Source organism: Nicotiana tomentosiformis, chromosome 2 (genome assembly GCF_000390325.3).
Source record: "Nicotiana tomentosiformis chromosome 2, ASM39032v3, whole genome shotgun sequence".
Lineage (NCBI taxonomy): Eukaryota > Viridiplantae > Streptophyta > Magnoliopsida > Solanales > Solanaceae > Nicotiana > Nicotiana tomentosiformis.
In genome coordinates, this window is record NC_090813.1 from 105,040,903 (window position 1) to 105,055,557 (window position 14,655).

Sequence of the window (14,655 nt, forward strand, 5' to 3'; positions counted from 1 at the left end):
AATATTTTTTTTGTGTTTTCGATGATGCCAAAGGGGGAAAGATAAGGTTAGAAGGTTTTGGGTTGTGAACATACATGTCTATCAATAGTACTTGTTATGATTATTTGGTTCTTTGATATGATTACCTGGTTCTGTTGTGTATAAAGTTTGTCATCATAAAAAAGGGGAAATTTGTTAAGTATTGAATTTTTGATGATTAACAAAGTATGATTAAATGTTCAAAGAATCAGGTCCTTAACGTAGCTACTTAACTGTTCTGAAGAACTAGCTCCTCATGAGAAAGAATCAGCTTCTCATAATTGATACTTGTACGTCTGTACAAGACAGTAACTTTATCTCAAAGTTAACCAGGTCCGAGTTTGGTGGAAAATGGATGCTATAAGTGATAAGGGTCGTTGTTCAAGAAGATACAGATAATTTAGTGAGAGACAAAAGTTCCAAAGCTTGTGGAATGCTTGGAACAGTAAGAGTCCTATCAAAGAGGAAGCTGACTATGAATAGTACTCTTAGAAGATCTCAAGTTGTGTTTTAAATAGGATCGATTTTGGACTTTTGAACTATCCTTTTACACATCAACTAAAGAGTCATAAGTCGTTCACTTGTGTTGAGTACTAGCCTTGTATTCTTCCTAAGTTAGTCTAGTGAATGTGTTTTAGAAAATTGAGTTGTAAGCAAGTGTCATAAATAATTAGTGAATTGGAGTGAGTATTTTGCTTTATAAGTTAGAGTAACTTGTGAATCAAATAGGAGTAGTAGGAGTACTAGATAGTGTTTAATTACAGCCTTGTAATTAGTACATTTTGGCTCATTCTTCTGGTAGTTGGAGTTGAAAATCCTACGTGGTAGGTCGTGATTTTTGCACCTTTTGAGCCAGGTGATTTTTCACGTAAAAATTGATGTGTTTATTTTATTGTTTGTTTACTTTACGTTTAAAGAACACGATAAAGAATCAAGTTCTGTAATAATTCATACGAGCACTCAAACTAACAAAATTATATTCTAAGAAAGAATAGTGATCTGTTCTAAGCGTTCACATTACTGATTAGTGTAAAAGAATTATATTTGTAATGCATTAATCATTATGCAACTTCAGGGCCGGATCTACAATTATAGGTATGGGTTTCCGAGAACCCAATAACTTTTTCCTAGACCTTGTATTTGTATTAAGAAATTCATTGAATGTATAAGAATAATTATATGGGAACCCAATCCTAATATGTATTGTTGGTTCAGTGGTGAATCAGGTAACCCAAGTGTGGCTCGTGTCCCATAACCTGTTAATGCGAGTTCGAATCCCCGTAAGGTTATTTTATTTTTTTCTTTGTTTTTTGAGCAATACTTTATATGAACTAGAAGAAATGAAAGAAAAGTACTGGGGACCACAAAATACTAAACTCCTTGTCAAGCTAGTACTACTTTCCCTTTAGTCTACTTTTTAAAAATAAAAAATTTGTAATAAATGGCTAAAGAAAACCTAAAAGAAACAACCAAATCAAAATCTCCCCAAAAGTTATTTTATATCAAATACCCACATGAAACATTGAAAAAATAAAGGTTAGGGTTTCAAACGAGAATTGCAACCACTATTCTTCATTCTTGGCTTCTTCTTTTGTTGCCTATCAAAGACAAAGCCAACGATCTATTGCGGGTCTTCTCCCTCTTTTAATTTTTTTTTAATAATTATTTTTCTCTTATATTATATTTTGTGAAATAATAACTCTTAACTTTTTTAACCATTGTTATGATCACTTCTTGTAAAAGTAGTGTATTAATATTCGTTGGATTTGAGATTGGGATCATCTACTTTAATTTTTATTATTATTTTTAGCTTTTGTAAATTTTAATATTTTATTTTAACTTATGAAGTTGGGTTCTAGATCTTATTTTTTAAGAAAAATTAATAAACAAGAAGTAGAATCGCATTAGAACCTTTCTTTTGTTGGGGTGTTTATTGATTCTCTCGTCTCCTTGGAATATTCTTTTTAAAGTGATCTTTTGGGAAAAAATCTTTACTGTAATATTTACTTTGTGTCTTATGATTTGTAGGAAATTTTAGTGAGTCAAGATGATCAAGAGATTTTTCAAGCCGCAAACCTCTTCAGGTTCTATTTCTAGTTCTCTTTCGCTAAACTCTCATTCATGTCCGTGGTTAATGACAATGTCAATTCTTCCCATTCATCACGCAAATATATTATGTTGGATTTGAATCTTCCTAACTCTGATCCCGGTGAAAGAAAATAAATTTCAAAATATCCTCCTAATCTACGCGACCGAGTGAGAAGACATTATATTCAAAGGGGGCCTTGTCGGCCTCGTAATTTTATTTTTCCAAAATATTTTGGGGAAAAATTGCGTCACTTTAATCCGGAATGGTTTAAAACTTCATATTCTGGATGTTTAGAACATAGTATTAAAGAAGGTGCAGTGTTTTGCTTATGCTGTTACTTGTTTAAAAATGAGATTGGAGGATATAGTAAAAAAGTAAGTGATTCTTTTACAAAAGATGGTTTTAGGGCTTGGAATAAAGGTATAGAAAGGTTTAACGCACATACGGATGAAGTAAATAGTATTCATAATCGATACTCGTTCCTTAATTCGATTATTATGGTATATTGACTTAAAATTACGGTAAAAACTCGTACCCTTCAATTCCTAAATCCTCCTCTGTGCAACCCTACTCGAGGAAAAAAACAATTCCTTTGCCTTGTCTTTGCAGTTAGCTATGTAGATTTTTATACGTGCTAAGTTTGCAGGATTCTATAAATCTTAAGTGACTCTTTTCTGAAGTTACGCATTTGGATAAGTCCAAGTTTTCCACAAAATGTCAGTTTTAGCTCATTCATTACGGAAGGTATCTATCAGTTTAGGACTAAACGACGATATTGACAGTTGTTAGGCATATTGCTTTAAATTGAGTGAGGGTTGAAATCCTACGTTACTATACCTAGTGGAGTAAATGATTATCATAATTCTGTTAATTAATGAATAAAATAAGAATTTATATTGTGTAGTCATATTCAAGAGCGGTGGCGGATTTGTCCGAAGATTGATATCTCTTTGTCCAAAAATTACGCTCCGTAATTATGTATAATTCTTTTTATTTATATATATTACATATTATATGTTGAATCTTATTTGTTTTTTTTTGAATGTTTAGTTAGTTATATTTTGATTCTTTACCGTGAAAATTTTGACTCCCCTATTAATCCAAAATCGTATCTTATGAAATAATTCCCAATTCCTACATTCAGCTTGGATGGTAGCGCTACTTAATTCTTAGCCATAAATGCCAGTATGGTATTAATTTGATCGAATACATAGTTTAACATATTGATTTGCGTCGTAAATTAGTTGTGCAGAATTTAGTTAGTTATATAGTTATAGTGCATGTTGTTAATTTGATTGGTCGTATGGAGTATTTATGTAATAGCAAAAGGTAACATTAATTGAAAAGTTAAAACTTTTTGTTAGTGAATGAGGGTAATTGCTAACTTTTGGCACATCAGGAAAATCCACAGCTTGACTTGCATGTGCTTGCCTAGTAGTTATCTATTTGCCTTTTGGGACTATATTCACGTGATGTTGCCTATGATGCTCTTCTTGTTTTGTGTGCTTTCGACCTATTCTCAACCTTTGTGTTCTGCAGCCTAGCTAACTGCATAAACCTCTGTGTTCTTTAACTTGGCTAACTGCATTATATAGATGGTACTTTCTACTCATTTTATTTTAAATGAGTTATTTTGACTCGGCACGAAAGTTAAAGAGAAAAAAAAACTTTTGGATTTATGATCTTAAAAGTTTAATGGGTAAAAACCTTGTGAGGTCATGATATTTGTGTGGTTATAAAACTTTTTTAACAATAACAACCCAGTGAAATTCTATAAGTGTGGTATGAGGAGGATAGTGTATACGCAGATCTTACCCCTACTCCGGAGAGGTTATTTCTGATAGACGTTATAAAACCTTCTAATTAAGGGCAAAATGAATAAAATTAAGAGTTTAAAGTTGAATTATTTTCAATTGTAAAAATGTCATTATTTTTTGGAACGGACTAATAAGAAAATTGTATCACTGAATTGAAACAAAAGGAGTATTAAATAAATTCCATGTTTATTAAGCAAATAATTTTCATTTAGGTTAGCTAATGAAGGGAGACCTTTTATTATTATCAGAAGAAAAATGACATTGTGACATAGCTAGGTTCTTTCGATCATAAGATCAATGTTTTAGTTGCAAAAATAATGTGGAACAACATGACTAGTGCATTGACACTTCTTTTGCACATTGCTATTGGCAACATTATAATGGAAAATATTTAAAAAATAACCCTTATATTTCTAAGACTCAGCTTCAATGGAAAAATACTTCTGTATTCACTTAGTCTATGCATCAATGCATGCCACTCAAGTTGGTGCTAAAAAAAGCAAGTGTTGCTTGCATTATGCAAAGAGTTTTCCAGATTTAATTGAAAAGGAAAGAAAAAGGCATTAGTCTTTGTCAGTTATCACCAACCAGAAATCAGCAAAACGTTTACTACTAATAAGCGTAGAACAGGGGAACCAAAAATATGCAAAGAAACTTTGGCAGGGTTATATAGATGATGCAAGCGAGAGGCCCGAGTCTAGCTTTTTCGATTCAGACAGACTGGTGGGTCAAATATTTCAGAAGATGGGGATTTAAATATAATTTCTGTCTGATTACAGATTTTGGTGAAAATGACCTTAAACTACTAAACCTTACAGGGAACAAACTTCAGAGAACGAGATATAATATACGTATAAATATATTTACGAGAAAGGAAAAAAAAAAAAGAAAAGGAAAGGCTCTCCTATATATGCATTGCACGAAGAAAATAGCAAAAAAGTAAGATTCTTTTCTAATCTTACTGGTATTAGCACTGGCACGGATGCACGGATATTAATTATGTCAAATATTTAAGTTATTTGGATTATATATAAATAATCTTAAATTTAACTTTTTCAATAAATATAGATAATCATTAGATATTAATAATAAACACTATGGAAAAAATTAACCATTTTTTCTATTTTTTTTTTTGATATCATTCTCGGCGGTGTCATTGGATCCTAAAAATAGTGAGAAAATAAAATAATAACTCATATTTATGGCAAAACAATCAAACGTTGAGACTATAAATGACTCTTTGGATACCACTTGACTTTTTTACAACAACTTGAACTATTATTTTGTGTGTTGATATCTCTTAAAAAATATTTCTTTTTAAAATTTCAGTTTCTAAAACTTTATTTTTGAATAATAATTATTTTATAATAATATAAGTGAAAATATTATCCTTAATTCAAAACTCATTTTAGTTGGCTATCTAAAAATTTTAAAAATTCTTTAGCGAGTGAATTTCTTTTTCCAGTATGACTCAATTTTGATATTTTACATTAACCATGTTAAGTATTTGAATTATTTGAATTGTATGTAAATAACCTTAAAATTTAAGCCTTCTAAATAATTATAAATAATCGTTAGCTATTAATTAAGAAATACTACATGAAAAAATACTAACATTTTCTCAAATCTCGTAGCGATAATTTTATTTTTGCACTATTCTCATTAGTGTCATTGGAACTTAAAAATAGCTACAAAGCGGAATAATAACTCATATTTATAGCAAAGCACAAAAGTCGACACAATATAAACGATTCTTTGGTTACGACGTAACTCTTTTACTACGACTTAAACTCTTATTTAGTATAATATTATCTTTCAAAAAATATTTCTATTTTAAAATTCAAATTTATAAAACTTTATATATATTTCAATAATAATTATCTTTATAATAATGCAAGTAAAGATATTATCCTTAATTTAAAATTCACTTTAATCGGCTGTCTAAAAATTTAAATAATTCTTTAGCCGGAAAAACTTTATTTCAGTATAACTCCATTTTAAGTTTATCGATATCTCTAGCCACAAATTTTAAATTTTTAATACCCTATATATACAAAAACAAAACTACTCAAATTACATTTAAATTCAAACTTGAACATCATATCGGTTTGTTAGTAATAGTAATTTTTTAAAAACGACACACAATGTAAATAAAAAAATATTATAACATATCCTTATCTTATAATCTATGTATTTGAGTTGAAAATAATATTTGAAATCGATGAGATTAGCTTTCAAATTTTTTATATTCAACAAATATGAAACATAAGAAGAAATTCATTGTCATCTCTTATTTCTAGTTTTTAGATCTTTCATACATTTTTTCAATATTTATTTTCTTTTATCTTATTTTTTAATGTCATTCTTTCTTTTGTTACAAAAAATTAATTTATTTCACTATAAAAGGATGAGTTTTAATAGAAATTGTCTACATAAGAACTTTATTTATATTTTTGGTCTTTGGTTGAAATCCTTTCATATTTTTCTTTTTGCTTTATCTAATCAGCCTAAATAGGTGCTCACCCGACCACTTAAATTAAAATATTGAAGGATGTGTAATTTATATATAATCTATATATAATATATTCATAATCGTGTGTTGTCGATATATCATCTATTTATATTAGCTATAAAAAGTAAACAATAAATCTGGCCGGATATTTATGTAAATATTCCATAAGATTTTAATTTTTTGAGTTTATCCATGATATGACTTCTATTATAATAATTTTAAAAACTCTCTACTAATGTTCACTAATATCTTATCTTTTTATTATCTTTGAAGTAGAAAAAAGTAAAGAGTTTTTTCGAAATAATTTGTTTACATTTTTATATAAAAAAATCACGTCATACCAATTTTTAAAAAAACATATACTCTTCGTTACACTTGAAAATCGCTATAGAAACTATCAATTAGAAACCAAATCTCCCTTGTTGAGTTCGAGAAAAAGAAATATTTCACATAATCTAATGATTCAAAACTAATATTCTTCAACGAAAAAAAATGTTATACTCTTTCAATATTGGCTTGACTGCAGCTAAATGAAGGGGTTTCAACTTATACCCTTCAATTTTTAGAATATGCTAAATTGAAATTAATGATAGCAATTGTATAGCAAAAGTTTTGTTGTTTGTTTGATGTCCATTTATACAAATTGACTCTTCAAACAAATATTCTTCAAAAAGAAAAAAAAACAATTTTGTTGTTTTAATATTGACTGATTTTTGTGATATTCCTTTCTCTAGCATGTATGTTTACTTCATTATATATGTAAGTAAACTTTTGTTCGATTTTTAAACTCTTTTTTATTATTTGGATAAATATAGACGTGTACCCTATATATTATATTTATTTTAAAAAAAAAATCGCCTTATTCAAATCTAGCTATAGTGTTTTAAAGAACTATAATTATAGGGTTTTAAATGTGAAAGAGTTTTATAGTTATATGGAGTAATTTTTTTTTTGCCAGAGGCGAAATAGTATTTAATTAATTAGAAAAGATAACAAAAGTTCCTAACATGATTGCATATGATTATTAACCGAATTAAGTATGATAACATGATAAAAAAAGATAAATTTTTATTTTTAATTTAAATTCGAATTTTAAAACTTAATCTATAAATATAAAATTATCTTTTAATTCAAATTCAGTTTTTATATATATATATATATAGTCAAATATATAATAAAATTATAATATACTATTGACATTTATTATCTTGCCACTTGACTTAACCATAATGCCAATTATATATGGTAACTTTATTTCTTTAATATATATATATATATATATATATATATATATATATATATATATATATATATATATATATATATATAGATGCTCCGGGTGACATTTACACAAAACAAAAATACCTAAAGGTACAACGAAATATTATAAACAGGCGCTATCTAACATTGTATATGATCTTTTTATTTCAAAAAATGATATTTTTAAAAATATTTCGTAGTATTTTTTTTTCATATTTCATAGTATTTAAATATTTTTTCGTATGTGCTAAAACAATATAACGTATAAATTAAAGAAGATATTTTTGTATATACTAGTTTCTATGAACGTGCGTTGCACGATAATAATTGCACGTTGATTTTTGATCGCTAAAATTTTGACATTCATACTTTTCACGTAAATTCTCAAGTAATTATTTATAGATATTAAGGAACCAAAAATTAAATTTACCTAAAATATTATATATATGAATGCAACAGTTGATGTGAAAGGAAATGTAACAATCTTCAAATGTTATTACAATTATATTATACTTGAATTTAAAATAATTCGACATCATCGTTTGAACCTGCAAATGATATATGTATTAATAGTATAGAGATAAAAAATATAATTGTATCTTACCTTATACTTCTTTATATACGATATTTTTGTGTTTGTTCCCTTGTGATACTTTGGCTGCTTATTATGATTGGAACTCTTATTGTCGATATTGATATTCCTTTTGAAAATGCGACATATAATAGTCAATGTAATAAAATATGTTGCATCAAATATAGTCCAACACTTAAAAATATTTGACTATGTATTATTTTCGGACAAATTTAAGAGTATATCATTCATTTTCTATGGTAAAAGTTGAATTTTATATAAGGTTCCCCATAAGTATTTCATTCCAGATAACTAATTTTGCTTCCTAATATTTAGCACCAACACTTTATTATATTGTTGGCATCTTTTTTGTCCTTTTGATATAAAAAATAGTTGTTACAAATAGTATTATAGAAAGAATAAAATGAACATAATCTGCTCATAATAGTCTAGAAGTAATATTCCTACATAACATATAAAAAGATCAATTTCAGAACGCGTGCATGTGATATACATGGAAAGAAACCAAAAAATCTTTGAACAAAAAAGCAAAAACTGGATAGTATTGCTAGAGAAATTGCCTATATTTGTAATCTTAGAGCTCCACATGGAGTTAGGAACATAGTACAACAACTTATGTTTTAGCAATAGCTTTCTGTTAGGGATGCTATTTGAGTAGGTGAGATGTATTTGGGTAAAAGTTGTGATCGCTTAGCTATGGTTATGTATTTCTTCATGGTGATTAATAAAAATAAATTTAATTACCAAAAACAAAATAATTTCCTTTTTTTTAATGCAAAAAGACTATTATAAGACAAAATTAGAGCAATATGAAAATAAAGAAATTTATTTTTTCTAAAATATTTATTTCATATTTTCTCAGAAATAGTTCACAAAGTTTTAAATGACGTCCTAAAGTTGTACAATCAAAATTTTGATTTGTAAAATATATTTCATACATCAAAATTTGATTTTGAATCATTTGCAATGTATTATAACTGTTTGATTCTCTTGACTTTCTTTCACTCCAATATTAATTTTATATATTATCATGCATTTGTTCACTTATATATAATAAAAAGATCGAAAGAAACACTAATCGCAATAAATGGACAATAATGTCAAAGATTGAATTAAACGTAGTTATATTCCTGCGGTGTTTGATCTCAGTTTTTATAATTTAATTTTATTAAAGTAAAATATTGTCATTTTAAATTTTAAAAATAAATAAATAAATAACGATTATGCCAAGCGTATTAGGTTTTGTGCTTATTATGGTTAGATTATAAATTGAGTAATAAATATAGCTTGGAGAAACTTTTTGTCTTATTTTATTTTAGTTTGAACGGGTTGATTTCTTAGAGTTCAAAGGCAATTGGTATTTAGTAGTAGAAATCAAATTCTCATTAGGATGGGTATAAAGGAGTCTTTTATCATATTATGGGATTGTTTCTTTGAAGGAAAATTTTATATTTTAGAATAGATTGAGTTCCAACAGAAAAGGCTACTTAGTCCTAATCCAAAATTATATTTATACCCATCATTAAATTGCTATAAAACGGAAATATTAACTTTAAAGGGCAAAAAAATCGATCAATTTGTCGGGGATATTTTCGTCTCTCAACATTTAGCTTCCTAACATTCGTGCTTTTATAATAATACAAGTTTCTATGTACGAGTTTCACACGTAGCACTCCAACGAAGAAGAGAAATATGTAAAGTAAGAGAATAAAATTAAAAGTGTACAATATAATTATACTTAGATTAATAGTGAACTAAGCAAATTTCATGCAACTTATATTTTATGAAGGTATTAAAGACATCATATTTGTAGCTAATTCATAATAGATATTTTTTATCATCACTATTACATTCAAAATGTTAGATTTTTAGTAGTAATCGATGACATCTCTGAAAGCAATTCATATTGAAATTTGATTCAAATCTATTATTTTCACAATTTAACCAATCTAAAGCTAGTTATTAGATTTAAATCTATGCTAAATAAAAAAAAATAAGATAAAAGTAAATTTAAGAAGAACATGACAGATTGAAATTTTCGCCGGGTAAAGCCTAACTGCATAATGGAAAAAAATAATGCCAGCTAGACCACAATTATCATCACAAACATAAGGAGTGAGGACCTATGCCAATGACGATAATATATAGTAGGGAAAAGGGCCAAATATATCTCTCTACTTTGGTATATTACTCACATCTTCCCTCCGTTATACTATTGGTCACATTTACCCTTACCATTAACCAAACTTTTTAAAAATATCCCCCAAAAATGACCCAGTTTCTTTTTCAAAAAACTCATTAACCTCCACAACATCGCCCGTGCCAAAGTCAAAATCACTCGAGCTTTAGAAGAATGAAATATAAAACCAGATTAAAAAAAAAATTCACCTGATAGTTCTAGACTCTCTCCTTAAAATCCATAATCTGGTCCATTCAAAAAGAGAAAATAAAGCAAAGGAGATCAAACCCTATCAATTCTCTTTTGCTCTCATCGGTAAAGCTCTTCCCTTTCTCATTTTACATGTTTTTTTTTAACTGCATACATACGCCTTGCTTTTTCCCAATTGACTAAGATTTTTCTTTTTCCGATTAGCGAGTTTTTTTGCAAATCTGTTGTATTCCTCCCTATTATCGAATTCATTTGTTTATTTTATTTCTCTTAGATGATTAACATGAGTAATTGACTGTTACTTAAAAAGATATTGAAACATTTTTACTTATATTTTGAATCATTTGTTTAAATAATATGGACTATGTAAAATTAAGAGTGATGTATTTCCTACATTATTTCTTACATTGATGTATTTCCAACGAATATAAGTTTGAAGACATGTTAGAGGAAGTCCAGAAAATTGAGCAAGTTGAAGAAGGTAATAATTTATATTCAATTGTTAATGAGTATAGTTATTTTTTATATTATTTAATATTAAATATGTTAATTATTTTTTTCTTTCGGAATATGCACGCTCACCTTTGAGGATTGATTAGAGGGATAGTTAACTACAATTTGCTTCATGATTATTTTTGGAATCTTTAATACTTTAAGGTAATTAATTAAAAGAAAGTTAGTGCATGGTTTTTAATCGATTAAGAAGCTTTTGTATTACATTATTTCTTTAAGGTTCAGTTGATTTGACAGTTGGAGAAATTAGACTTTTTATAATACTTAAAACAATTGATTTATCCATGATACTCTAACCTGCTCTTTCTAATTATTTATCTAAGGTTCAATTGAAGTTGGACATGTCAATTGCTTTAAGCTTTTATTAGCATTTTAGTGTAAAGTGAAAAATAATTTATAAAGTAGAGACCTTTATAAAGTGGAACCATACAACCTATTGACTAGCAAAGTTGAGGTCAATGCTAAAAAATAAAAACATGGTTGTTATTGGTAAAATTGTATTTAGGACTTTAGAAATATTTGGAGCATAAGTTTATCAGGAAAAAACCCCGAAAAATTCGAGAAACCCGAGAAAACTCGATATTGAAAAATTCGACTTTTATTGGTTTGGTTTGGTCTATAGATTTAAAAATCCGATATAATTAGTTTGGTTTGGTAATTGCAAAATCCGAACCAACCCGACCTATGTACACCCTTAATAATTAGAACTCTATTTCTATCCTGTTTTTACCAAAATAACCTAATGTTTTATGTATTTTAGGGCTATTTTGATCAACCAATATCGTATTCGTACTTTTATAATAATATAGATATACATATAAATAGATAGATATAAATAGATACAAATAAATTGTTAAATTCTGGTGACACATTTATATCTTGGATGCGGCATCTTTATATTTTGTTGGATCCCCCATAATCAAAATCTTGACCCAATCATCGCATACAAACACACTATATAAAATAAAATAAAACGGATGGAATAATATTAGTATTAATATAAGAAGACTAGTCTAAAATATATAATACTATTTGTCTATATATGTTCCTTCTCTAGATGCGACATCACGTTCTTATAACCCTCTATTCACTTTTTGACGTTTGAGAGAGAGAGAGAAAGAGAAAGATGGAGCTCACTCAACAGGATTTTTTGGAGGAATTGCTGGCTCCGAGGATAGAAAGTTGGAACACTTTTACAAGTGGAGTGAAGGAATTCTTCCCAAATGCATGGAACATTGAATCGTCCAGCTTTTATCAACAAAACCCAGAATTTATAGCCCAAAACTCTTCCCTTTTAGAGCTCATATCTCCTGTAGAATCCAGCTTTCCATGTCCTTCTTTCACTCCCCAAGAATCTTACCCTTTTCTTGATACTTTTATTACAGCCCCAGCTGAAGTTGATTCAACTAATTATATTCAAGAAGAGTACAGTAATAGAGCCATTGTGGAGGAAGGAGAAGGAGTTGGCCTTATTTCTACTGATTTTCATGGCCATATTGGTCTTCGACAAGATTCAAGCTGTTTTAATAACAAGGTCAAAATGGAAGAAGCCACTTCAAGAATTAATATTGGTCATATTCCTAATAATATGGGAGAAAAGAAGAGTACTACTACTAGAGTTAAGAAGGTTGAGGGGCAGCCCTCTAAAAATCTAATGGCAGAAAGGAGGAGAAGAAAACGACTCAATGACCGTCTCTCCATGCTTAGATCCATTGTTCCCAAAATAAGCAAGGTAAATCATCACCCTTAGATTCTCTTCATTTAAAATAAGAATTTAAATTATATACACTCGTAAATATGATTAATGAATTTTAAAATGTATGATAATAGATTAGTTATATCATTTTTATTCAGAAATTTATATGTAATCACCTAATAATTGGAGAAAATTTTATACATTATAGTTTCTCGTTGTAGTGTAGATATGCTGATTGAGTAAATTCATATACTTTTTATCAGATGGACAGAACATCCATACTTGGAGATACAATTGATTACATGAAGGAGCTCATAGATAAAATTCACAGGTTGCGTGAAGATCATGAAATGGAAGACGAAACTAAGGATAGAAAATTACTGGGAAATTACAAAGAGCTAAAACCTAATGAAGCACTTGTCAGAAACCCTCCAAAGGTACAAATTTTATCTTAATTATCTCGACTAGCCACACTATATATATTCGTCCACTTAATTCTCAAAAGAATACTTTTACTGTATTAAATTACATCTTTTTATAGATTGTTTGGAAAAATCGTCTCTTTCTAGAGGGCGGAATACTTTTTAATATTGATGTGATGACTGTTCTAATGATATTAACTATTTTCCCGTTGTGTGTTGGGGGGAAAAAATACTACTACTGTATTACAGTTTGATGTAGAAAGGAGAAATGAGGAGACGAGGATAGAGATATGTTGCGCAGCGAAGCCTGGACTAGTGTTATCCACAGTAAGCACAATAGAAGCATTAGGTCTTGACGTGCAACAATGTGTTGTCAGCTGTTTCAGTGATTTTTCAATGCGAGCTTCTTGTTCCGAGGTAGTAACATTTACTTTGACCATGTTCTTTGTCAATTGCTACATCTTACTACTCATACTAAGTAATTAATTTTCTTTAAATATAATGTTTCCCACTCAAATATTGTATATTCAACTAACCTGTTTTTTCAAGTGAATATTTACGTCCATACTAAATTAAACTTAATCCCACAATTTCTTTTCAATGATCAATTTCAAATGCTCACTTTTTTCCAAGTCATCTAAAGTACTTTTTCAAACGCTCAATAAATATATAATAATTGGTCGATTCCATCGTTTATTTTGTTAGGCAACGGAGCATCGAACAATTTTGAGGTCCGAAGACGTCAAGCAAGCTTTGTTCAAAACTGCAGGTTATGGAGGAAGATGTCTCTAGGGGATGGTATTTACATACACGAAGCTCAAAGAAAGTCTTAAGAGATTTTGTCTGTTGTTCAATGAGTAAAGCAATTTAATAGTAAATGTTAAATGATCATTCTCCAATTGAGCTCCCTTTATTCATTTATTTCTTCTGCTACTCCATATTAACCTTAAAATGTTTTTTTTTCCGCGTAAACATCTGCATTATATTACTTCATAATGTCTCAAATATTTAAAAGATGATGTTGCATTATTTATGACACAACTTGGGAAAATAGAATCCCAAGTAAAAGCGAAATATAAAGTTTAGCTAAAATTGTGAGCTAGCATTATCTTATTCTTATTTTTCTTTATTTTTAATTTCTTATTCAATTGAGTATATTTTAACAAACTTAACTTATCAAGAAATAAATATATAAAAGCTTCTAGAGATAATTTCGGACATTTTAATGGCCTGGCTTTGTCTTGAACGGGTTGGTCCAACTGCGTCTTCCATCCGGTTACCAGAACGGACGCACATACTCCGATTAGCGGGGCGAACTTGCACGACCCCTTAAAATTTTCTTAGAAG

The 14,655-nt window shown here is 28.6% G+C and overlaps 1 protein-coding gene across 1 annotated transcript; it reads left to right on the forward strand.

Moving 5' to 3' along the window:
• Positions 1–12,249: 12,249 nt before the first annotated feature.
• Positions 12,250–14,229, forward strand: LOC104092808 (transcription factor bHLH93-like). Its single transcript, XM_009598481.2, has 4 exons — positions 12,250–12,922; positions 13,150–13,323; positions 13,558–13,725; positions 14,014–14,229. Exons 1-4 carry the CDS (start codon positions 12,317–12,319, stop codon positions 14,098–14,100), a joined length of 1,035 nt encoding a protein of 344 aa, XP_009596776.1. The 5' UTR covers positions 12,250–12,316; the 3' UTR covers positions 14,101–14,229.
• The last annotated feature ends 426 nt before the right edge of the window (positions 14,230–14,655 follow it).

Bases quoted from the DNA above. Each gene is read 5' to 3' on its own strand.
- LOC104092808 (XM_009598481.2), top strand. From the start codon at position 12,317: ATGGAGCTCACTCAACAGGATTTTTTGGAGGAATTGCTGGCTCCGAGG. The intron at 13,324-13,557 runs GTACAAATTTTA...ACTGTATTACAG, and splicing joins TTGTCAGAAACCCTCCAAAG to TTTGATGTAGAAAGGAGAAA. The intron at 13,726-14,013 runs GTAGTAACATTT...TTATTTTGTTAG, and splicing joins TGCGAGCTTCTTGTTCCGAG to GCAACGGAGCATCGAACAAT.